Raw genomic sequence first — 25865 nt, 5'->3', positions numbered from 1 at the left:
CATGAAAAGCATAAAGTTCTTCTCTAAAACCAGGCAACCCACCAGCTGCATCTGCTTCATGAAAACATCCTTCACGGAGCCTCTTCAGCTTCAGTCTGTCTTGGTTGTCCTTGAGACACAATGCACAGCTATCATCATGGTGTCTTGCTTCATCATCATCCTGGGATTCCCTTCTATATTCTCCTATACAAATCTCCTTTTTTATTGTTGTTATTATTACATCTCTTCCTCTTTTTTGATTTAATTTCTAGTTTTGGTTCAACATATAAAAGTAGTGTCCTGAGAGAGGGAACAAGGCGAAAAAAAATTGGAAATTTTATAGGTCTAAAAATGTCTTCTTCTAAAAAGGATCTTCTTTGATATTTGAAAAAAAGAAAAACACAATGACTGGCTGTGTGAAAAATTCTAGTTTGGAAATAACTTTCCTTCCAAATTTCAAAAGCTTTACTCAGTTGTATTCTAGTTTCCTGATTCCTATTGAGAAGACCTGTGCCATATTAATTCCTAATTCATTACATGTGACCATTTTGGAAAAAAACAAAAAAACTCCTTGGCAATTTTTAAGATCACTTTTCTCCTAGTGTTCTGAATTGCATATTGATGTGTTTTGGTGTGGATCTTGTTTATTGCATTGTACTAGACACATAGTAATTGAAAACACATGTCCAACTATGATGGCAAATTTTCTTAATTTTTTAAAAAATAATTTCTTCACCTCTATTTTCTCTGTTTGGAATTTTTATTCAAATGTTAGATCAGCTGGACTAATTCTTTCATTTTCTTATCTTCTCTTTCTTGTTCTATCCATTTGATTATTAAATTTTGTTTTACTCTCTGTAAGATTTCAAAGTTATCTTTCATAACTTCTGTTGATTTTTATGCTATCATTTTTAATATTCCAAGAGTTCTTTGATTTTTTCTAAAAATTCTTTGTTTTTAGTTTTCCTGTTCTTGTTACATACATGCAATATTTTCTTTTTTTCTGAGAACACCAATTAAAATAATCAATGAATTGTATTTTATTTTGTATTTTGGCCCCCTGAATTATCCTTGTTTCCTGAATTCTTTTTCCTATTTCTTTTTCTTGGTTTATTTCTTTTTTGTTAGAAGATTGTCTCAAATTTGGGGGTATATGGTATATTCCTGTTAAAGAGTCAATTATGAAAGAGCATATTGGTAGTTTTGTTGATCAGTAGTAGGCTTCGTTTGTAAGTGTATTAGCTGGACTATTGTCACCAAGTCCCATACTTGTCAGGATCCGCAGCCTTTCCTCCAGAGTTTATCGGTTTTCCTGGACAGGAATTCTCCAGTATTCTGCCAGGAAGGCATTTTCAGAACCAAATGTGAGAAGGGACGATGTTGAATATGTAAACTTTGACTTAATAACCCTGATTTAACTACAGTATGTTGCTTCTCGTTTTTGATGATTCCAAGTTTCTTATTTCAAAGTCTTTCCAGTTCAACATCTCATATTAAAAAAAAAAAAATTCTAGTCTTCTGTAGGGATTGACTGGGAAGCTGGCAGGGAAAAGGAGGTGGTTAGGCATAGAATTGTGTGAAATGTGAAAGGAGATCTGGGTCCTGGCTGCTTGGAAGGTGACCTGAGTCTTAAAAGACTAACAGGGCTTTGGAGCACTGAGGGGAGCTGTGCTAACATTTCTGCCAAAGTGTGCACTGTAAAGTAAAACAGTGAGGCACAACTGAGTCTGGACAGCAAGAGACATGAACAGATAGAAAAGGGTGGGTATAATGCAGAATAGTACTGAAATGGCTTTGTAGTAAGAGGAGAAAAAAAGTATTGTTTTAAGTCCTTAAAAAATATAATTTCCTCTTTTGTATTTGATTTTTAACCCAGTAATATGTTTAATTATTATAATTATATATATAAATTATTATCAAACCTCTTGTGGTGGCAGTGAAAATCACAATCTCTTATTCAAAACCTTTGGGGAATGTTTTTCAGAATATTTCGATTTTCAAAAGGTAATACAGTAGATATACCATATGTTACACAACATACTCAGCAGGCTCTGTGACAATACTGTATAATCAGATACATTATTTCCTGAGCAAAACATATGATTATTCAAACAAAGTAGGGTAAAGAAAGAGCATAAAGTCTTTTCTATTTTTTTTAAAGATTTTATTTATTTATTTCACAAAGAGACACAGCGAGAGAGGGAACACAAGCAGGGGGAGTGGGAGAGGGAGAAGCAGGCTTCCCGCCGAGCAGGGAGCCTGATGTGGGGCTCGATCCCAGGACCCTGGGATCATGACCTGAGCCGAAGGCAGACGCTTAACAGCTGAGCCACCCAGGTACCCCTTTTCTATTTTTCTATTTGAGTAATTTTAAATCAGATGTTGCCACCAAACTAGTTCACATCAGGTTTTGCTGAAAAAATTTACCAATAAAACCCAACAAAGCAAGTAGCAAATACACTCATTCAATTTTCAGAACGTTTTAAATATTAAAATTCATGACCAAGGAGCGCCTGGGTGGCTCAGTCGGTGAAGCATCTGCCTTCGGCTCAGATCATGATCCTGGGGTCCTGGGATTGAGTCGCACAATCAGTGGGGAGTCTGCATCTCCCTCTCCCTCTGACCGGGATCCCCACTGTTTGTGTGCTCTCTCTCAAATGAATTAATTAAAAAAATCTTTAAAACTTCATGACCAAAGCTATAATAACAACACCAAAAAGGCACAGGTATGTTTTCTAGAAAGTTATATCATAGAAATGTGTAATTCATTTAAATTAAATTTAGTTTAGTTAAAAATTATATATGAACGGCCATACTGTTTCCCAGGGTGGCTGTTCATATATAATTTTTAATGAAATCTTGCCATTTGCAATGACATGGATGGAACTAGAGAGTATTATGCTAGCGAAATAAGTCAGAGAAAGACAAATACCGTATGTGGAATTTAAGAAACAAAACAAATGAGCAAAGGGAAAAAAGAGAGGCAAACCAAGAAACAGGCTCTCAACTATAGAGAACAGACTGATAGTTACCAGAAGGGAGGCAGGTGGGGGGATTAAATCGGCAATGGGGATTAAGGAGGGCACTTGTGATGAGCACCGGGTGTTATATGGAAGTGTTGAATCACTATGCCGTACACCTGGAACTAATATAACACTGTATGTTAACTAACTGGAATTTAAATAAAAACTTTAAAAAATTATATATGAACAAAACTAATGTTGTTGTTGTTGTTAAGTATACATAACTGGAACTATGTGATCAGGAGAAGGGCCAGAGGCTATACTGTGGTGAGGCAGTGTATGGGTAAGGCCAACCTGTGTGCCCTGAGAGTAGCACGTGGGATGCAGGTGCCTGAGTTATACCAAGGGATGCCTAAGGGCTAGAAGATGCTACAATGATTGGAACAGGCCTTCTCTCTCATCCTTTCCAGGAAAGGAACAAGCATCCGAGTACAAGATAAACCACAAATGTAGCCCTGCCACCCACTTCCCAGTCACCTGAATAACTGAATGAGATTCAACAAACAGTGCAATAAATAGATCATGTTTAATTCCAGTCACCTTCCTAACTATGCAACACTTGTCCCACATTGCAAAACAAAGGAAAGGGACACAATAAGAGATAGGTAGAAAAACAGGAACTCCTCACTTGTTACTTATGTCTGAATTACTTTGAGGAGAGAAAAAAAAAATCTTTTTATTCTAATGGTAGAGAGTTAAAAAAATGCAAGTTCTCATAAAAAGATAGTGGAATGATGGGTTAAACCTGTGGAAAAGAACAAACTGAATGTAGGTCCTTGATTTGTTTTGGTGGGGAAGAAGGTAAGGAGACCAAGAAAATTTTAAGTATATTTGCTAACAGCAAAAAGTGGAAAAATGAGACTAAGAATCAAAATAAATCAACAAACACTTCCCGGGTGGCACAGCATTGCCCAAGGTACTGATTGCTTTCAACACAGGTGGATCAAAAACAGGCTCTACCTAGAGATTTTGGTCATTCACAAGCCAATTCAAATAGTACCGCGTACATGGTGTTCCTTTACAAAAGCAAGAACAACTGAATTCACCCAGAGGTAAAGTTAACAAAGCAAGTTACAGTATGTATCGCATAATATTTTCCTATGCAGTTATAAAAACGCATTTATATACTTCTATATAAAGATAGGAAGTATATACATTCAAACGCTCAAGATCATTGGTGGGATTATCAGTAATATTTATTGTCTTTTTGTTACTCTGGTTCTTTAATGTTCTATGATGAAAATGTAATACTTTCTCATAAAAATTATGAAAATTCCTAATGGAGACTCTTTTCTTCAGTAAGTATAGTACATGAGCTATAGTTATCTTACATACCTTTTATCCTCAATGAAACAGAATGCTATGTTTTGGAACAAATCATAGTTTTTCTCAATGGACAAAAAAACAGACCTCAAGCTGTAGGACAGAAAGCCATAGGAGACTTAACCGTAGTTTTCTGGGAAAGTTACTTACAGTACACATCCACTCTGATTGACTTTATCGCTGGGGACCCCAAGCCATTCTCTGCTTTACAGTAATACCGGCCTCCTTGGTGTCGCTGAATGTTTGTAATCCTCAAAGTCTCATTGAAGACACTTGAGTCTTGGAATCTGTCAGAGGCACTTCCTGCTGTTTTGGTCCACCTGATCTGAGCAAGCATCAACAAAGATGGTTACTTTAGGTTGGTTTTCTCAAAGAAAAATCAAATAGCCATTACTCATTTGAAGAGTTTGCTTTTGGAGATGCTATATGCCATTCCTAGCAAGTTATCAGGAAAAAAAAATTAAATTTATATGCACAATTGAATTATAAAAATTTGAATGCAATGTCATTATTGGATAGTGTATGTAATTCTAATTCAATTGTATATAATTCATGAAGAGCTTAATCAGTGCAGGGGGGCAATATAAAGACAAAATAAAGGGAATTAGAGTTAAATATATGTAATATGTTGGAAATATGGATTAGTTTCTCTTTTTGTTGAGAACTTTTCTTTCATATTTTTCAAACTCTCCTAAAGTACTCTTTATTTAGTACAGGTAGACTCTTATAAGGTCTTTTCAGACATGTTTTCATTATTTTATTTTAAATCTCCTGTTTGATTTGGATAATTTAAGCAGGTTAGTCCAATGGCTTATTGAGATTATGTGTAATCATATATACCTGGCTGTTACAAGTGTTTTCTTATTTTATGGCTTTACTCTAATAAGTCTACAAATGACTTGTCTGTTTTGATAATTAGAATTCACTTTATATCAATAATTATTTTCAAAAAATGTGCAAACTTTTCCAAAGAGAGCATTTCTATTTAACTGCCAAAACACTTTGAATAACTAAAACATTTCATTATAAACAGTAACATTCTCTTAAACACAGCTGTGTACAACAGACTTAGTTTTGGCTAGCAATAAAGACTGGCATTCAACTCCAATTTGTGTATCTTAGTTTATAAAACCTGAACAAAAGCCACATAATGGTACTGTAAAGTGATACAAAGTAGGAAGTCAAGAGGATTTGGTTTTACTTCTCTCCTTGTCCCTGCTGGATAGAATATTTATTTTTGTTTTTATTTTTAGGTTGAGAAATGGCTGACAGAAATCCTTGGTCAAACATATAAGAAGAAACATGGAAAAACGCAACCAAAGACTAAGTCTTCAAAGCTGAAATCCTATAATACTGCCATTATCTATGCTATTTTCATATAATGTTAATTAAAATTTATAATATAATGACATTAAAAGAATCTTTTAAAAGTTCTCCAATCATTAAACTATCGGTATGAATATAATCATGTCTGTCCTTAATTGTGAATGAAATGAAAATGTTACTTAGAGATTTATAAAAACTGAGTAATTCACAAAAGTAAATATCAAATATTTATTCAACATCTTCTATGTGTATGGAATATACACAAAAGCAAATGGCAAGACTCATGACTTCAAGCCGTTTATAAGCTGGTTCCTAAAATGCTCATAAAAAGACAATGTGTAACAAGGGCTCTGATTTTCTGTTCTTGTATAGACAGATGATAATTCTACGATAATCATTATTTCTAGGATATAATCTGAGATAAATAAAACACAATTCCAATTAAGATACCAAGGGTTTTTTTTACTATCATAATATAATATAAAATTATATGGTACAAAAAAATTTTTTTTAAGATTTTATTTATTTGACAGGGAGAGAGCACAAGTAGGCAGAGTGGCAGGCAGAGTGGCAGGCAGAGGGAGAGGGAGAAACAGACTCCCCGCTGAGCAGGGAACCCAGCATGGGGCTCGATCCCAGGACCCTGGGATCATGACCTGAGCTGAAGGCAGCTGCTTAACCGACTGAGCCACCCAGGCGCCCCTAGTTTTTAAAGATTTTATTTATTTATTTGACAGAGAGAGACACAGCGAGAGAGGGAACACAAGCAGTGGGAGTGGGAGAGGGAGAAGCAGGTTTCCTGCCGAGCAGGGAGCCCGATGTGGGGCTTGATCCCAGGACCCTGGGATCATGACCTGAGCCTAAGGCAGCCACTTAACCGACTGAGCCACCTAGGTGCCCACTATAATACAAAATTGTTTTGAATAATATATATTTCAGATAATAAAAAGGAAGTTCAAGATAAAAACAATTTTGGAAATGACCTAACCCTTTCAGATATTAAAAATGTTATTAAGGTACAATGATTAATTTGGGCTATACTGGTACAGTATTAGAAATCATCCAGGAATAGGGGATAGAGAAAGCAAGAGAGAGTGTGTGTGTGAATGTGTATAACAGAAACACAGAGAGGAAGACAAAGGCAGAAACAGAAAAGAGAGAAAAACAGGGAGAGGAAAAACTACGATGCAAACCGGCAGTTATCAACCTTCTGGTTTTAAAATGCCTTTATACTCTTAAAAATTACAAGGGACCCCAAATAACTTTTGTTTATTTAGATTGATTGTATCTATTCATAATTATTGTATTAGAAATTAAAACTGAGGCAATGTTAAACTATGTATTATCAATTCATTTAAAATTATATTAATAAATTGATAGCTTAACACAAAGAACATTTTTAATCAGTTTTGTCAGAAAACTGTTTTCCAAAACAAAATATAATTGAGTAAAAAAATGTTATGCAGATCTTCCAAATATTCACACATTTCATTACATAATATCAAAAAGAAGAGCAAATCTATGAATCTCACTGCCGATCTCTTCAGAAGAGTCTTTACGTGCTGGGAAACCATCATGCTTATGTGGGAAGATTTTCCAAAATTCTAATTTTTCTCTTAAAACTGAATTATATCATTAGTAACAAATATGGGTAAGGCGTTTTCTTTGGAAATGCAGGTTCACTTCACTGATTTTTAAGAAACTGTTTGCCAAATACCCAAGTCTGAATAACCGTAGTTTGTAGAACAGTCACCCTTTTATGTTCTACGAAAAAAAGTGGCAAGTTCAGTACAAAACTCAATCACACAAGTCCTTTACCTTGAGACAAACTACACTTTAGGAAGTTAGCAGCAATGCTTTACAGAACTTCTTTATCTTGTCCCACAGAGTATTAAAAATAGAGCACTCAAGTTTGAAGATGTTCAAATGTGATCATTTGTACTGATTTATTGAAGATATTCTTAGTGACATTGCTTTTGTTTGTTTTTAACTGTGAGTTCATGTGAGTGAAGAAAGTAGCGAAGAATGCAGACTGATAGTATAATCCGGTGCCACAGCATTGTTTTGTGCTAAGGTGCTGCCTGTTTTATCCACCAGTGCTTTGCACCATCACCACAAATACAACAGTGAAAAAAATAGCATTGTCTTCATAAGCTTCCTGTAAAGATCACAAGGTCCCCATAGATATCTAACAGCCACACTTCCAGAAACACTGATTAGGAATACAGAAACAGCCTTATCTACATCTGTATCTATCTCCAGCCATTCATTGTTTAATCAAGGGTGTTGGGGCCACTGACTGGATCCATAATAATAATGAAAAAATAGCTGACTCTCCAACCCACCCTTCACCGAAATAAATTCTTGATTCAATAGTCACAAATACTGATAATATCTTTATATTGTTAAGGTTTCATAGTCAGGACTGGAAGGATAAATTGGTAGAAGCTTCCTTTCTGAAAGAAAACTTTGTCAAAAAAATGGAAGCACATTCACACTTTGACCTAGCAATTATCTGGTTAAAGTTTACCTTACTATCACTTGCATAAGAATGCAGAAAATGTATGTGTAATAGTGCAACACTGAGAACAATGTAAGTATCAAATGATAGGGAAGTGGTTATAAATTAACTGATTTTAAAATTAAATTGAATGTAGTAATTAAAAGCACTAAAATACAAAGCATATTATTAAATGAAAAAAGGAACAGAAGAAAATATTCGCATCTGTATAAAAAGTATGTGTGTATATATGTGTGTGCATGTATATACTATGCTAGAATTACACAAAGAAACACAAAATTTAACATTGATTAACTATGAGTAGGACTGGAAAAAAGAAGATAGTGAAAATGTATTCTTTTATAAAATTTTTATTTAAAATTCTTACTTACACAATTTATTTTACCATGAACAAATACTGTGTTTACTATAAGTTTTAAAAAGAGAAATATAATTCTATAGTGAAATATAGGAAATAAGATAAACTAAAAAATAGAGAAAAATGAAAACAATCACTTACGAAAAAAATTTCCTCTTTCTCTCCTTTAGAAAACTAAATACTAACTAAAAGGAAATATTACTAAGCCACAGAAAGACATGTCTACTCCTTGAGAGGGCTTACCAAGTTAATATGCCTCACTGATGAGAAAAGAAAACTTCAGATACACTATCATTAAAGTTGTGACTTCAAAGTCTACAAAGAAAATTGTACAGGCTTCCAGGTAGAAGGAACAAACTGTTATAATTTGTCAGAGCCTGCTCACTTCCTAATGCTGACTCTCTCCTTCTTCCATAGTAATTGAACCCCAAATTATTAATCAGGCACTTGGCTGCCCAGGACAAAGACATTTCCCAGCTATCTATTCATTTACATTCTTGCCAGTGTGTTTCGAGCAGAAATATCCTCCTAGGGAAGAGGCACTCAACATTTTGCTCATTTCTGCACGTTCCACTGGCTCCTATCTTGGACTATGAGCTGATTTGGAATGAAAGTGCAGCACAGAGAAGCAATAAAACGGAAGAAATCTGAATTTCTGACATCATGGAGTTGCACCTACCTGCCCTAAACTATTTATAGCCCTGGGCTTCTACATGGGAGAGAAAATTCTAACTTGTTTACATCATTCTTTTGGGGGGACTTTCTGGAACTAACAGCCAAAATTAGCTCTGATAACCCTGGGGTGGTACAGAAGGTCAGCGTGTCCTCAGGAATCTCATTTCCAAAGCTGATGGTTTAAAAACAGTGAAATAGCGTCAGAATTTACGGAAAAAAGGTGGTGGGAGGGTCTCTATCTCCATATCAAACAATCCAGATCTCATTCAACTAGTGTGAAAGAAAAATATTCAGTGAAAGGAAAACCCATGCAGTAACCTCAGGGTTCTAATAATCACACATGACAAAAAACACTGGAGACAATACTCTAATCACCCAATGAATAAACTGAAACTGAGGGTTTGGTTTTGGGGAAGATAGAGAAAAGCATCTGGTGGTGAGAGGTTAATACATGTCCATTTAATGGGCAAGTATAGTTTTTCTGGGTAATAAACAATTTAAGTATTAAATAAAGTTTCTTAAAACCTAAAGAACATAGAATAAGGGGATTTGTAATACCTTAGCAAAATCTTGGAGTTTGAGGTGGGTGTAGGACACAAAGGGGAGGTAAAACTTAATGACTCGTGGAGATGGAAGGAAAGGGGAGGAGAAAAGTAAATTATACTAAAGTCTCAAACTTTAGTAGAGCTGGAAGGGGAAAGAGCCTGCCTTTATGGAAGAAACCATAGATATTTTGTTTACAAATAATAATAGAATCATAAGTGTCTGATTAAAATAACAGAAAAATATACAACACCATTAATGGTAGGGCAAATGAAAAAAAGGGGAAGGAGTGGGAGAATAGAAATTTGATAACACAAGCAAAAAGAGAGCAAAAGGAAAAGAGAAATATGTAATTCTAAATAAATAAAAAACAGAGTAAGATGGAAACAATTGCATCAGTCATAGACTAAATATGAACAGATTGAATTTAGCCATTAAAAGAGTCTGTTAGACTGGATTTAAAGGTAACAAGTTTATATGCTATATAAAAATACATATTCTGATATATAGCATAATTTATATATTATATATATATATATATATGTATGATGTGTGTGTGTGTGTGTGTGTGTGTGTGTGTGTATAAACACAGATAAAGTGACCCTAAAAGACTGGTAACCGAAACCAGGACTGGAAAAGAAGGACGTGGTCATGGACAAAGTGGTAACAAGAATATGTAAACTAAAATCAATTAATTAATCAATCAAGAGTGATAATATATACAGTAAGATTAAATTAATAAGAACAAATTAACACTTTAAAACACTAACTGGAAAAGAAAGTCATTACTTTCTATAACGTAAAAGTTGTAACTGAGAGCAAAAATATATTGTCATGGGGCACCTGGGTGGATCAATTGGTTAAATGTCTGCCTTCAGCTCAGGTCATGATCCTGGGGTCCTGGGATCGAGCACCACATCAGGCTTCTTGCTTGGTGGGGAGTCTGCTTCTCCCTCTCCCGCCGTCCATCCCCCCCATTTCTGCTGTCTTTCTCACTCTCTCTCTCAAATGAATAAGTAAAATCTTTAGGGTGCCTGGGTGCCTCAGTTGGTTAAGTGTCTGCCTTTGGCTCAGGTCATGATCCCAGTGTGCTGGGATTGAGCCCCACATCAGGCTCCCTGCTCAGCGGGGAGCCTGCTTCTCCCTCTCCATCTGCCCTTTCCCCCCACTCGTACTCTCTCTCTCAAATAAATAATTAAATAAAATCCTAAAATATTTAAAAAACATATTGTCATTAACTGGTATTGCAGTAAAGTACAGAGCGGCTAAAGACATAACACAAACAAAATTAGAAACGGAATTTAAGAAACATGCAGTTGCGGCGGGAAATTCCAATACATCTCTCTGAAAACTGGGCAGTTCTAGATAATACAATTTTTTCTATTAGCTTAAAAAATAACAAAGACAAGGAGGAACTGAAAAATATAATCAACATGTATGATATGACTAATAAATCTTTCATACATAGAATGAATTTTTTCTTATGTCCATTACACATTTACAAAAACTGATCATGTAGTTGGAAGCAGAAAAAAATCTTAATTAAAAAAGCAGAGACAGTACAGTTGATGTTATCTAGTCTTAATTAAATACAGTTATAAATAAGTTATCAAAAGATGACTTCTACATGGAAATCTAGTTATTGTCAAAGAGAAAATTAAAAGGAAAATTGCTAGTGATCTAGAAGGCAAGGAATAGAAATCATCTCACACTAAAATCTGTGAATGCAGTGAACGGAGTACATAGAGGAAAATATAAACTGTATATTTTCTTCTATATTAAGGAATGAATGAATAAATGAATAAATAAATAAAATAAGTACTCATCTAATTTATTCTAATTTAATGTAGGTTCCTGGGCTTTACTCTAATTTACTGCTTGTTAAGCCATACAAGTAGAACCAATTCATCTTCATTTTTAGCTTCTTCTCCCAGAGATTCTTGTGAGCTAGCCTGGCGCAGATGTACAGAAAGTCATTGGGGAAACAATAAAATAGGAGTACCACGGGAAGACTTTCTGGATCATTTAACTCTGCATCCCCAGCAGTTAGTTCAGTAGATAATCTATAGAGATTAGTACTAGTTTTACTAGTACTACTACTAATACACATATGTTGAATGAAAATATGGGACTTGAGTTGGGACTTGAGAGGTTGATGGATAAAATGGTGAGGATTAGGTTCAGCCATAAGATAGACAAATTAACACTGATTTATATATGATGGAAGTTAAATTCTCGCATGTAAAAGAAATCGGGAGTAGAGGCAGGCCAGTGCAGATTTGATGGCTCTATCAGGGACTCAGACTCTTTAGAAGCCCTCCCTACCATGTGTTGCTTGAGCTCAAGGTCCAAAATATTAGCTACAGATCTAGTTTTCACATCCCATTTCCAGCAGAAGGAAGGAGGAAAGGACAAAAAGTGCCTGCTAGTTGTCTTTTACAAAAGTTTCTAGGATGCTGCCTCATGACACTTCTGCTAACATCGTATAGTTATATTCCATCCCTGGCTACAGGAAAGGCTGGGAAATGTATACTCTACCCCACATAGCATCTCTCTCCCAACCCTCTGCTAAAATCTGATGGCTCGATAATTCTGGAAAAGAGGAGGGAGAATATTTGAGACCATTGCTTCTTCCATAGTGAGAATAAAACATGTCCAATTTTCAGATATGCTGCATTATTAAATATGACTATGTTTAAATCCTGTTACAATAACATTAAACAATCATTTCCATAAAATAACATGAACAGAAAAAGAAAGATACTACAATTTAGGAAATACTTTCATTGTAACTCTCTACCTAATCTGAACAAACAACATGGAGATGCTCTTAGGTTGCAGAACATAACACATAGCTTAGGGTTATCTAACTCCCAACCATTGTCTGCTTTGTTTTTCCATAGAATGATATTTCTGAAACATCATTGCTTTTATGTAGCCTTAAATAAAATCAGTGTGAACTGAGATAACTCAAGAAAATGTTAAGAACCTGAAGCACAGGTTGAAGATAGACCTGGATAAACCTAAAAAAGTATATTACATAGATGTTATGAACCCAATAAGGGCTTAGATCTTGACAATGCTAAGATTTGTAGGTTCCCCCCCCCTTTAATTAATATCTGGTGAATGAGGATTTGTGAATTGAAGCTACTGTCGATCATTGTCAAGGAGTCAGGGCATATATATACTCAGGTCAATCTGTAGAGAGAAATCTGAGCTTTGTCCCAGCCTTATTTGTACTCTGAAAGATGATCCCTCATCAATAAAAGAAAGCCAGAGAAAAAGTAAGATAAAGATCATCTGGGGGCACCTGGGTGTCTCAGTTGGTTAAGCGTCTGCCTTCAGCTCAGATCATGATCTCAGGGTCCTGGGATTGAGCCCCACATTGGGCTCTCAGCTTAGCAGGGAGTCTGTTTCTCCCTCTGCCTCTCTCTCTCTCTCTCTCTCTCTCTCTCTCAAATAAATAAATAAATCACATCTCTTAAAAAAAAGATCTGATCTGCTATAATTATTGGTGACTTGCCACCAATGCTTTGGGAGCTAAACAAAGCTAGTTACAGGGTATCAACCTGAAAAAGCATAAAGGGATAGCTATGGTAGGTGAGTATGAGCAGACCGTGTTCATTATAGTTTTGAAAATAAAGGTTATCCTCCTATCATGCATTAATATCAGGGGAAATTACAGAGGAAATAGTTCTCTTTGAATTACTAAATACAATAAATAGAATTCTGAGAGGCACAGACTCCAGATCATACAGGTTCAAATTTTAATAAGTCATATCCATCTACCATAAACTATAGCAAAATGTCACACTTGCTTCTAAATTTGATTTTATAGAAAGAGCCCCAATTGTCTGACAAAGCAACAAAAATATAACCTGAAAACTTCCATAGTCTATGCCTAAAACATCGTACTTTTCTCGTATGCTCAGAATATTGGAGATCACTACTACCACCAACATGACTACTACTACTATTACTGATAACAACAGAATGGACACCTTTACAAGACTTCTATACGTTAGAGTTACTGATACCTGTCCAGAGTGAGATAAGAAAGAATTTCTCAGTGTACGCACTGCAAGTATGCTCAGAGAAGCAATAAGGAAAGGCGAGTCTGAACATCAGTGATAGATCTTCTCACCCACCAGAGACTAGGAGGGTGGGGAGGGGATCATCATGGTAAATGCACTGGGAATGGAAGGAAAATCGTGGGATGAAGACATGGGTATTCCTGAACACTAGATATGCCTTAAAGCAGAGAAGACTTAGCTATTCTGATACTCTTTTTGGCTGTGGCTTTTCTTTGGACTTACACTTTCAAAAACTTACTCTTATATGACTAAACTGTGACTTATGTGACTAAAACTGAATAAATGCAGTGCTTACCCTTGATAATGCCAGGCTTCCTAAACGTATATAGAATGGCACAATAAGGCTAGTAAGCATCATTTCAAACCAAAGGTGAGAGGGTAGTACATCTTGGTGCAAATAAATACATGCTTATAAATGCAAATAGCTGGGGATTAATGTAGACTGCTTCATGGAAGGGTTTTATTTTGTAGCATAACCAAGACATTAACCATGGACTCCAAACAATCAGTTACAAAATTTTACTTCTTTAAAATTTACAGGGGCACCTAGCTGGTTCACTTGGTAGAGCAGGCGACTCTTGATCTTGGGGTCATGAGTTTGAGCCCTACGTTGGGTGTAGACATTACTTAAAAAATAAAAATTAAAAAAATTACAGAATGTTTTTATATTCCATCATCTGATTTTAATCCCATGACAGATTCTAAAAGGTAGGGAAATGTTTTCTCCCCGTTTTGCAGCTCTAGCTCTTCTAGGGACCATGTGACTCTGTGCCTTTGTTACCCTGGGCTCTTTTTGACCTGAGAGTTCTTTACCCAACTCTTACTAATCTCATTAACTCCCTCTGATCACCCAGAAATTATTTTATTAGAAAGCCTTCCCTGTCCTATAAAGCTCTATTATATCTGTCCTCTCTGTGGCCATAGCAACTTGCAGTCCCCTCTACGAGGGTACCCATCACATGCTACAGAAATTAGTTATTTATATGTGGTCACAGATAACTGGTTCTGCCTGATTCTCTCAGAGCCCCTTTACGCTCCCATCTGTGCCTCCCTAGGATTCTGTTTTTTAATGCAAGAAGGTCCTTGGGCTATGGAGCCACTCTGCTCTCAGAGGCAGAGTCTTGGGGAAATGCTTCAGAGTTTACCTTCACCCTGTTGCTCTAAGCAATGAAACATTAGAGTGGATATGAAAGCCCAGCACACCCACCTCCAGTTAGGATAGATTCAGAAGCATATTTTGCCCTCCAGAGTTCCTTTGCAGGATCCAGCTGAGCCTAATCTAAAATCACACCCCTGCCCTCCTTCTTCTTTTTACCCTCTGGCTTTCTTGCCCCATTAGCAGTTTCTCCTATGCGCATTTCCTTAATAAATCACTTGCACATGAATGCTTATCTCAAGCTCTACTTTCAAAGAACCAGACCTAAGACACAATTCTTTTGCCTTTAACAAACTGTAAACCATTGTTCTTGATCTTGATATCTCCCGCCTAAAGCACAGAGCCTAGGACATAATAGTCATTAACAAAATCACTGTTGCTTAAATGAATTCCTCAGCACTCTAATTCTGCTGACAAGGCAAACTTAAATTAGACAAAATCCCACTCCACAAAACATGTGCAAAATAGTAAGTTTCAGATGTTGATCTTTTACTATATACTTCAAATATAAGTTGAGTCTACTCATCCACTTTGATTTTGAAATACCCACAAAAGGATTTTTATTTAAATTTTATAATTTTAATGAATTTATATCAATTCATCTAAATATTTTTCCTCATTACTCTTTGCAAGCATAGGAATTTCTTTTGAACATAGGTGGTTGAGGTTAGAGGAAAATATTAAATACCTCTTTAGTGTCAAATTAGTGTTTGAACTGTTACTGAATTAGCAATTAGTGATATTAAAACAGGACAAAAATCAACTATGAGAGATGAAAAAAAGAGAATTTACAAAGATAAATTCATTCAAGAGAACCAGCAATATTGGAGGAAAAACAATATAAAAATTAAACAAAAAATAGATGACATGAGTTATGAAATAGTTTATCATATAACCACCCCCAAGTTTTAGAATAGACACAGACTACTAAGTGAACCAGCAGTACAATACAGCTGGTATAATATTAAACACTTTGCTAAATATATTCAAATATGATTGAAATGTAAAGTTTTGACTTCATTTTTTACCATCATCCAAATGTTTAAAGATTATGACATATAAGCTGTAGAAAAATAGGAAAGAATGTGTAAGATATTCTCCAAGTTCTCCACAAGGTGGATGGAAAGAGATTTGTTTAGCTCCTTCTTCCCTGGCCACACTCCTTCTTAGGCTTTTTTAGCAGTTCCTACTCATGTTCCTGACCTCTGAATGGCTGAGTGCCTTAAAACATGGTCTTTTCTATTTATAGTCACTTCTGGGCCATCTCCTCCAATACTTTAAATATCGTTTACATGATGCTAACTCCTTAGTTGGTGTGGGTAGTTCAGGCCAGTCTCCTGGCACCACCATCTGCCTGCCACCTCCACTATAATATATCAAAAATGAGCTCTTGCTCTACCCTCCAAACCAGCTCCCCCAGTCTTTTCCACCTCAGTTAATAGCAACTTCCTCCTTCCAGTCATTCAAACCCAAACTTTGTAGTTACCTTGACAAAAAAAGAATGTGAATAAAAATGCAAAATCATATTAATTTTAGTTCAAAAAATCATACCAAATCTGTGATAGACTTTAAAATTTTGTTTATACCTGGAGAAATTGTAAAACAATCATTTACTGCATTTTCCCATTTTGTCTGGGGTCTCCAAGACCACACTGAGCTGTGATGATTCATAGGGGACTTATAAGACTCGTTTCATAGCCATAGTCATGACTATGATATATTGCAGTAAAAGGATACTTAGCAAAATGAACAAAAGGGAAGGGTGGATGGGCAGAAGTTTAGAGAAAAACAGGCACAAACTTCTAAGAGTCCTCTCTCCATGGAGTCACACAGGAGGCACTTAATTCCCCCCAGGATTAAATTATGACAACACATGTGAAATGTCTACCACAGAAGTTCATTAGAGCCTCAGTTTTTACTGAAGTTCACACAGGCACCTCTGCCTAGCATATACCAAAATGTAGACTCTCAAAAGTAAAGCAGGTGTTGAGCATTCATCATACTGTTTGGATAACAAGTTAGGCACAGTAAGTCACTCTAATCAAAGAACGTGCACCCTTCCTGAAATCCTAGTTCCCAGATGCCAAGCAAGGGCCAACCTTGCAAGCAGGCCTTTCTGAGGATGGTTTTCTCAGGCCTGCTAGGTTAAGTCCTTCCGTACACATATATACCTTGTGGCAGAAGTGTTGTGTGGCCTTCTAAAGAAGCTCCTTAAAAGAGAAGGGCAAGGGCCGATTATCTTTTTTCCTTTCCTTCCATGTTTCCCCAGATTCAAATGTGGTAGCTGGGGCCCCAGGATCCATCTTAGATTGTGGGCCACCTCCCAGTAGAAGTCATGGATGAAGGATGGGTCCCTATGACACCATGATACCATCATACCATCTTAGTATTCTCGATGTCCAGATTTATTTTCTAGACAGAACTGATGCTTATCTTGTTTAAGCTATTATTTCTGCATTCAGCAATTAGCAGCTAAAGACATTCTATCATGAAAAAAATTAAATTAAGCAAAATATAAGAAATCCATTTGTAACATCTGCAGACTCTATAAATAAAAGATCTCTGTCTTTCAAATGTGAAATAATGAAAGTAATACCCTTGAAGAAACAACTAGAAGTACTCAAAGAAATAAACTGCATGCATTGGAAATGCCATATTTAAAGCATCTAAAAGATTTGAGTGCCAACTCATGAGAGAAAGAACGACTATTGGTTAAAAAATAAGAAAATCATTAAACTGGGCCTTTACAACTTAATCATCCATACATCATTTTTATGAAGGGGGAGATACTGTAATGACCTACAGTATATTCCAAATACATTTGCTTTTTGTAATCTGAGTGAATAGAGGAGGGTAGTTAAGTTTCTCTATGTTTCTTCCAGGACTTTAAAAGAGCTCCCTGATTTAAATTTAGCACATTTATACTTAATAATCAATATTTATTTTACCACAAATTTTACTATTGAGGATTATTTTAAATTGTTGCCACTGAATAGCTTCCCATCTTCTTCCTTATGGGTTTCTTATGGGAATTTTTTTCACCATCATCCTCAGTCTTGTTGAAAGTGAAGCAATAATTTCCTTAATGATTTTTTATAATAAAATATAATCTACATTAACAGTATTGCAGACACTGCAGAGTATTAGAAATATAATAAAAAAATAAATTGCTCCGTTCTAGTCACGCCAAGATAGTGCTCTACTGAAGCTGTAGCTAAATTTATTCATAAGATAACCAAGTGAACTTTGCCATTTAAGGCATTAAAAAAACACCCATACACTTACAGAAAAATGAAAATGTCTTTTGGCAATAGACTTGACAGGATGTTTATAATTACAGTATTCTAGATTCTCCTAATAGATAAATTCAGCCAGATGTGCCAAATACATAATTCAGTGCAATTCTATCTCATGTTTTCTAATAATTCATCTAAAATACCCCCAAAAAGTTATTTAATTGGCCCAAGAAAATATTTTAGAGTGAATTATCTGTTCCTCTGCATTTTTCTAGGCACCTGGAACTGGAAAGATAAATTAACACCTTCAATTCCTGTGAGTACATTTTCAATTTTATGGAAAAATTTTCTCTCACACTTTTTCCCTAAGATATTTGAGCAACTTTTAGAAAACACAAGAACAAGAACAATAACACTTTTTACGGACACCTTGCAACATTCAGAGGTACAAATGACCTTTACTCATAGTGGCAAATTTGGAACTTAAACTCAATCAACAGCCAGGTAGTTGAAAGTTATCAACAAAACGGCATGCAAAACTAAACTGAGCCATCAAAAATAATACCTATGAGAAAGGACTATTGTAAATGTTCATGCAAGGGCCCAATTTCAGGACCCACAAGTCAGTTAATCTTGTACACATCTGAAACATTTCAGCCCACTAGATTAGTGCTGGGGTTAAATATTGCAAGAATTCAACTTGTTTCAATTTTGAATAAAGATTAGAAGGTAAAAATGGAAAGTAATATTGCCTTGGATTCCATAAGTAGGCACTTCTGCATTATTGTCTTTCTAACAACCCTACAAGTAAATATAGTTACCCTCAATTTGCAGATAACTAAACTGAGATTCAAAAAGGTTAACTAACTTTCCTAAGACTATACAATTAGTAAACAGTAGTCCCAGGATTTTAGCAAGCATCTGTATGACTCTTTATTTCCACTAAAAATAGCCAATATCTGTTGAGGGCTTACTCTGCCAAATGCTTTATTAAGGTATCTCATTTAATCCTCCCAACTATCATATCAATTAGGTACTATGTCTCCATTTTACAGATGAGAAAACTTATGCTGAACACAGTAAAATGATTTGCCCAAGATCCCAGAGCTAATATATGGGAGGAGCTATGATAGGGGTCCCCCTCTTTCTGAAGTCAAAGTCTGTTTTTGGTCTCACTCTGATGTATTAATAGAAAACATCTCTGGTAGCTTTAATTCAAGTCAGATGGAGAACCTTTCTCCAAGAGCAAGTGAAACTAGACAGTTGCTTGAATTCTTAGCAAAGAGAGCACACATTATTTGACTTTACCGACCCACTCTAACATTTCCTGCACATATTTATATTTCTACCAGAATATGTTTCCTAATTGAAATGGAGATGAAGAATAAAGCAGAAAATCACCCTGCATACCTGGGATTTTTGGGACTGAATGTTCCTGGGACAGGAAAAGAGATAAGAAAAGGAACTTGAATTCATATGTTGGGCAAAGAAGGGGAAAGATTAAGAATTTTAAAGTTAAAAGAGAAAGTTCTACAGAGAAACCTGTCCTAAAACAGAGTGGTTTCCACAAATAACAGGGAATTGATAGGATATAATCTTCAACATTTTAATAGCTTCAAGATAGGTCTTCAATAGCAAGTTAGGTATTTTGACTTCTGTCCAAATATAGTAAAAATCAAATGGGTTATGGGAATAGGTGGGTGGGAAACTGCCACATATGACTGCCCCATATGACCATGGGATAGAGTTCACCTACCACCTCTTCCAACTTTTGACTTGGATGTCTTCTTACAATTCAGAGGCCAGAAAGCTAAACACATTTAACAGATTCTCTGCACTTGTGGACAGAATTTGGATTTTATCAATAAAAATTCTGAAAACCAAATTAAATGGGAAGAGAGGTATTTGTAAGAATCAATTTTTGTAGGTGTGAGTCAAAGTAGACATCGTTATAAAAACAGTCAACAGTTCTGGAGTAGATGTCTCAATCCCTTGATCATAACTGAGGTATGTTTCTCTTGAAGCTAATGGCTGGGAGAGCTACCCTGTTATTCCCACAGAGGAAGCAGGCTGTTGGTGAGCAGCTGCTATAAAGTTATTCTAGGAATGATTCCTACAGGTCCAGCTTAATGGCCTTCACCTGGAGCCCTTATAATTAGTTTTATGAGGAATTGTCTAGATTAATTCATTTATGCTTAAACTAGCTAGAACAGATTCTGTTACTTGTAACTGAACCCTGGCTGATGCACCCCTTTTCTCCTCACTGTCACCTGCTCTCAATCAGGTTCACCTTCAAAGTCAGGCCTAGCAGAGTAAAAATATAATGGCAGCACTACATCATCTCAGGGGCCTTGATCTTCCAGACAATGTTCCTCTCCTTAGAATTACCTGGGTAACATCTGCTAGAGACTCCAACATTTCACAGATATAATAAGCACCATAAAATCCAACTACCCAATGGAATTAATATATTGACAAAACTCTTGGCTGCCTAAGTATTATCAATTTGCAAGTTTAAATGATGTCTTCCAATCCTCTAGTTTTAATGAGTGACAGGGGAATGAAGGAGAATAGGTAGGTATTGGTAACTGAAAAGGAAAGTGGCATCCGCAACAGAGTATAAGCAGTCAGAAGTAATATTCTGCTAAACAGAAACAGTCCTGGGGGCTGCATGAAATATACAAAAGCTACTCTACATGATAGAGTAGTTGCTACAAAGATTTGTTTGACACACTTGATGTTTGTGGTTTGCCTGTGGCTGGGATCCACTTTACTCCAAGGGTAGCATCTAATCGTGATGATTAGATGCATGATTCATAAAGATTTTGGTGTGTCTTCAACGGAAGTTAAATACTATTATAAAAGAGCTCCATAATCATTATTTATTTACATTTCCATAAATTATTTTATGAAGTTTAAAAATAAGTGTTTGCTGTTTGATAGTAAATCATCTTACAAGTTCATCTACCCACTTAAAGTTAACACCAATATCTACACAAAACACTCAGGAATATTTAGTTTCATCCTGACACAAGTGAAGATTTATTTCTCAATATTTGGAATCAACTGCTCATGAAAAACTAAACTACATTTCAGGTAAAATGGAAATAAAATACTTATGACAAAGTTAATATAGCACCATATAGGTCAAAAACACCATGCCTACAATGAAGATTTGTTCATTCCTCCTCCCAACAAACTTAGTTTTCAAGCCAGCAAATGTGAGGAAATATATTTAATTCCCATCAGTGTATTGTCCTTAATTTTAAAGAAATAAAGGCAGCCTTTGCACTTTCAGGCCTCACTCACCACTCCGTTAAGTCTATGTTAGAGTTTAAATATTATCCACGTGATATGTGATAGGAGCGCATGTGGATGTATGGTGTGAGGGGAGACGTTACAGAATCATGGCAGGTGTCGCTGGTCATAGAAACAAGAAGCTGCTCTAGAAAATGTGATACAAAGTACAGGAAAACTCTATTTCTTCAATTTGTATCTTTTTTATTTTTATTTTTTTTCAAAGATTTTATTTATTTATTTGAGAGAGAGAGAATGAGAGATAGAGAGCATGACAGGGAAGAGGGTCAGAGGGAGAAGCAGACTCCCTGCTGAGCAGGGAGCCCGATGTGGGACTGGACCCTGGGACTCCAGGATCACGACCTGAGCCGAAGGCAGTTGCTTAACCAACTGAGCTACCCAGGTGCCCTCTTTAAAGCTTATTAAGAAAAGAAACAATGTTCCTTAACTAAAAGACAGAATACTAACCTAACAGCATACGTGACTTTTAATTCAGACTCAACATTGAGAAATTTCTGAGAACATTTCACATCCACCCTGAGGGTTGGAGAGAACTCAAACCTTCCTGAAATCATGAAGTACAGCCCCTGCTTCCACAAAATGTCACCTGCAGCCCATACTTTGAATTCAGGTCCTTTAGGAAAATAGGTGACACAGATGAAACTAGTTCAGCCTATTGCCTCCTGAGCTATTAAGGGTAACCCCTGAAATGTTTTCTTTTTTCCTACCTTGCTAGTTTAAATTAAAACCAGCACATATGGCACTATAAAATATCTTATTTAAATATCTTTTTCTTTTTATTAACTTCATTTTATACATTTATTTTTTTATTCATTTATACATTTAGATAACAAAACTGAAGTCACAAAGTGAGAGATAAAATAACCAGCCTCTCCATAATTAATGAATATTGCTGCAATAATATATATGTGTATAAACATATATTCAATATGAAAATATATATTTATATTTTTATATAAATACACACATATGTAGGCATACCTACGTGCATACATATAAAATTACAATCATAGATCCTCTAGTATAATAGTGAAAACATAAAAAATAAGAGATCAATTACAGACACTATTTCTCAACTATAAGGTTTGAATACATCTGAAACTTTAATTTTATCATCAGTGGTTTTCATATATTGTATTAAGTAAAGAAAATTAGAAATACCTAAGATCTCATTATTGAAAGGTACAAATGTACATCTACCAATGTTACTTTTCTGCCTGATGCCAATAGGAATAGAATATTGCTATTCTGGCAATAACACATGTTGAGGATACAAAACCAAAAGGAGACACATGTATGTTGAACTTATCCAGTAACAGAAAATGACATACATTCCAAGACGCTACCATGACATCTCATGAAAAAGATTTTTGTTCTAATAAATTTATACATTCATGATTTCAGTTATGGTGCAATCTCGTTACAAGTCTCACTGCAAAATGAATACAATTCACATCAAACTTCTAATAAGTAGAAAGAGTCCACTGAAAGGTATTTCCAATAGTTACATATTTTTATTTTTCCTTAACATTCTTTTGACAGAAATATTTATTTGATTTTATCACTTTAGTCAATTACTGTATATTTACATAGTTAGCGTAATTGTCTTTAATTAAGAAATCAGTGTTCATATGTGTAATCATTCAAACATGTAACTATAATATCTAATTATATAATTATAGTGTATATTGAAAGGATCAAAATCTTCATCTTACTGATTTTGAGTGCATGCTTTTTATTAAATATCTGAAAGAGAAAAGGTTCAAGAATCACTTACAATACTGTCTTTCAAATTGCTTACTTTCCAAAGTTAACTTAAGATTTAAGAGGGAAATAAAAAAAAGGTAATGATATAAATCTTATGTATATATAATAGCCATAGAATAATTTTTGCATTATTACATACTATGACATGCCAAAATGCCTATTAGTGAAATCTCACCATTACTTGATTTTACTCACTCAATGCATTCACTTATGATACATTTATTATTTGTATTATAAGTTTGACTAGGGAGAAATTAAAAAAAATTCCCACAATCGGCAGGGGAAGGTTTCTATTCCTTCCGAAAGAGAAATTTTTGTTGTTTGTTTGTTTTACAAACCAATTACAGAAAGAATAGTGTGAACAACTGACAGCAACTCAGAGTATAAGTAGAAAGGGATTTTATAATCCTTTCTCTTCTCCACAATCTTTGCTAAATGTAGATGAATAATACCATCTATCTTAGCCTGGATCTTCAAAGATCAGAGCCTTAGGCACGGATTTGAGTGTTGACAGTTTCTTTGGGAGGTTCAAGTCCAGTGAAATGAAGATGAGGGGGAAAAGAGGGAGACGGGTAACTGAGGCAAGGAGAGATAGGAAGTAATGCAAAGGATATGTTGCTCACAATGTGCCATTATTCTGCATGTAGGATGATCTGGAAGATTTGCAAAGAGGAAACGTACTTTCAATGCAATTCTCTGAGGGGAGAAACTAAGAGAAATTTAATCTATCTTTTTAGCTCCTGTGTCGTGCTTCCTATTTGTCTAGATTCACGCCAAGAAGAACTAACGAGTATGAGCTTCATCACTTGGCCCCAGTGGCTCTCAGGAAGCCAGATCTAAAGACCTAGAAATGGCCTTGGGAATCAAGGACTTGGTCACTGCCAATGCCTGGGCCCAAGAGTCAAGAAAAAACAGTGGAGAATCAAAGGTGTAGCCAGAGAAAATAGGGTTACAAGAGAAGACTTCATTGTGGGGAGGCAATGGTTTTATTATGAGAAAGGGTTCCAAAGAACAAAGCTGAAGGATACAATTAACTTTAGTAGGAAACCTTTAGAAGCAGTTAGTGTTTGAGGAAAGTCATCCAAGTGGATAATACTGATGGAGATTGAGAGTGGCATACTATTTCTGGGATAGAAGAATGCTAAGTAGTCAGGTTGCTTCTCCCCACAGAGCTGTAAACACAGTGAACACTGACTTTGGTAATGATGTCTTCCCAAATACCTCCCTAGTTGTTGGGTAAGGACTGATGATGCAATGACTGCTGGCATCTTATAGCACCCCTTCAGTGATGGTAAAACTGAATGAATGGCCTCTTCAGTGACTTCATGGAGGGGATAAAAGATATGGTGACTTTTTCCACATTAATGGAATCTATCTGTTTAAAAAATAGTTAATACAAGTTAACATGTAATACTGAAAGGAAGGAAGGAGGGATGGGAGGGAGGGAGGAAGGAGGAAGGGAGGGAGGGAGGGAGGGAGATAGGGAGGAAGGGAGGAAGGGAGAGAGGGAGGAAGGGAAGAGGGGGGAAGGAAGGAGGAAGAGAGGGAGATGGGGAGGAGGGAGGGAGGGAGAGAGGGAAGGAGGGAGGGAGGAAGTGAAGAGGGAGGAAGGAAGGAGGAAGGGAGGGAGGGAGAGAGGGAGGGAGGGAGAGAGGGAAGGAGGGAGGGAGGAAGTGAAGAGGGAGGAAGGAAGGAGGAAGGGAGGGAGGGAGGGAGAGAGGGAGGGAGGGAGGGAAACAGGGAGGGAGGGAGGGAGGGAAGCCTAGTATTTCAAGAAACTTTTTCCTGAGCCAGGCCATAAAATATAAAGGAGAGCCTCCATGAAAATGCACTCTTTAACTTTGCTGCAAAATAAGCCAAGCTGTTAGAAAAACTTAACATGGCACCAATTTAATATTTCTCTCTGGCCCAGTTCTTAGAAATCTGTTATCAAGTTACCTATTAATATAACTTACTAGTGCCAACACCCTAAATATGCAGTACTTACAATATTCAGGTTCCTGTAAAAATAGCTATTGCTTCCCCTAGAGTAAGGCAAGCTTTTCCTTACCCACAATCTAAGTCTAATTTAGACATGCTTATTATTAATTCAGAATGCCAGAGAATCTGGAGCATGAAAAGGAGAGCTTTGCAAAGAAAGAAGTCACTTACTCCTTGGGTCTGATCCAATAAAGTAAGATCCTGATACTTAAAACACCTTAGTTCCCTGATAAAAAATTAAAGTCACATTAAGCAAATTTAAGAAACCTAATTTCTGACATAATCAACAGATTTGCAACACTTACTATGTACATTTCACACCCAGGTCTCCCAGGCTTTACCTTTAATGCAAGCTGTTCTTTACACCTCTAAACTCACCTGCGACAACATAGTAGAAATGATTCTGAATGAAGAGTAGGTCTCCTAAACCTGATTTTATAAGTAAAAATTATCTTTCTCCTTAGTCATTAAAACTTGAGGTGAAATTGGGGGGGGGCTCATGGGGGCTGCAGTTGGTTAAGCTTCTGACTCTTGGTTTCAGCTCAGGTCCTGACCTCAGGGTCGTG

At 36.0% G+C, this 25865-nt stretch overlaps 1 protein-coding gene across 1 annotated transcript in view; it reads right to left on the bottom strand.

The window, feature by feature from the left end:
- The window catches only part of MDGA2 (MAM domain containing glycosylphosphatidylinositol anchor 2), a 793866-nt gene that overhangs the window by 359324 nt on the left and 408677 nt on the right, over positions 1-25865 (bottom strand). The window contains exon 3 of the mRNA XM_028097835.2: positions 4476-4650. Coding sequence (XP_027953636.1) covers positions 4476-4650 — 175 coding nt within the window. The remainder of the gene's footprint in view (positions 1-4475; positions 4651-25865) is intronic.

This window comes from Eumetopias jubatus, unplaced genomic scaffold, assembly GCF_037043125.1.
Source record: "Eumetopias jubatus isolate StellerSeaLion01/CBP00866 unplaced genomic scaffold, mEumJub1_p1.0 scaffold_7, whole genome shotgun sequence".
In the NCBI taxonomy this organism is placed as follows: domain Eukaryota; kingdom Metazoa; phylum Chordata; class Mammalia; order Carnivora; family Otariidae; genus Eumetopias; species Eumetopias jubatus.
This window is presented reverse-complemented; position numbering and strand designations above follow the sequence as displayed.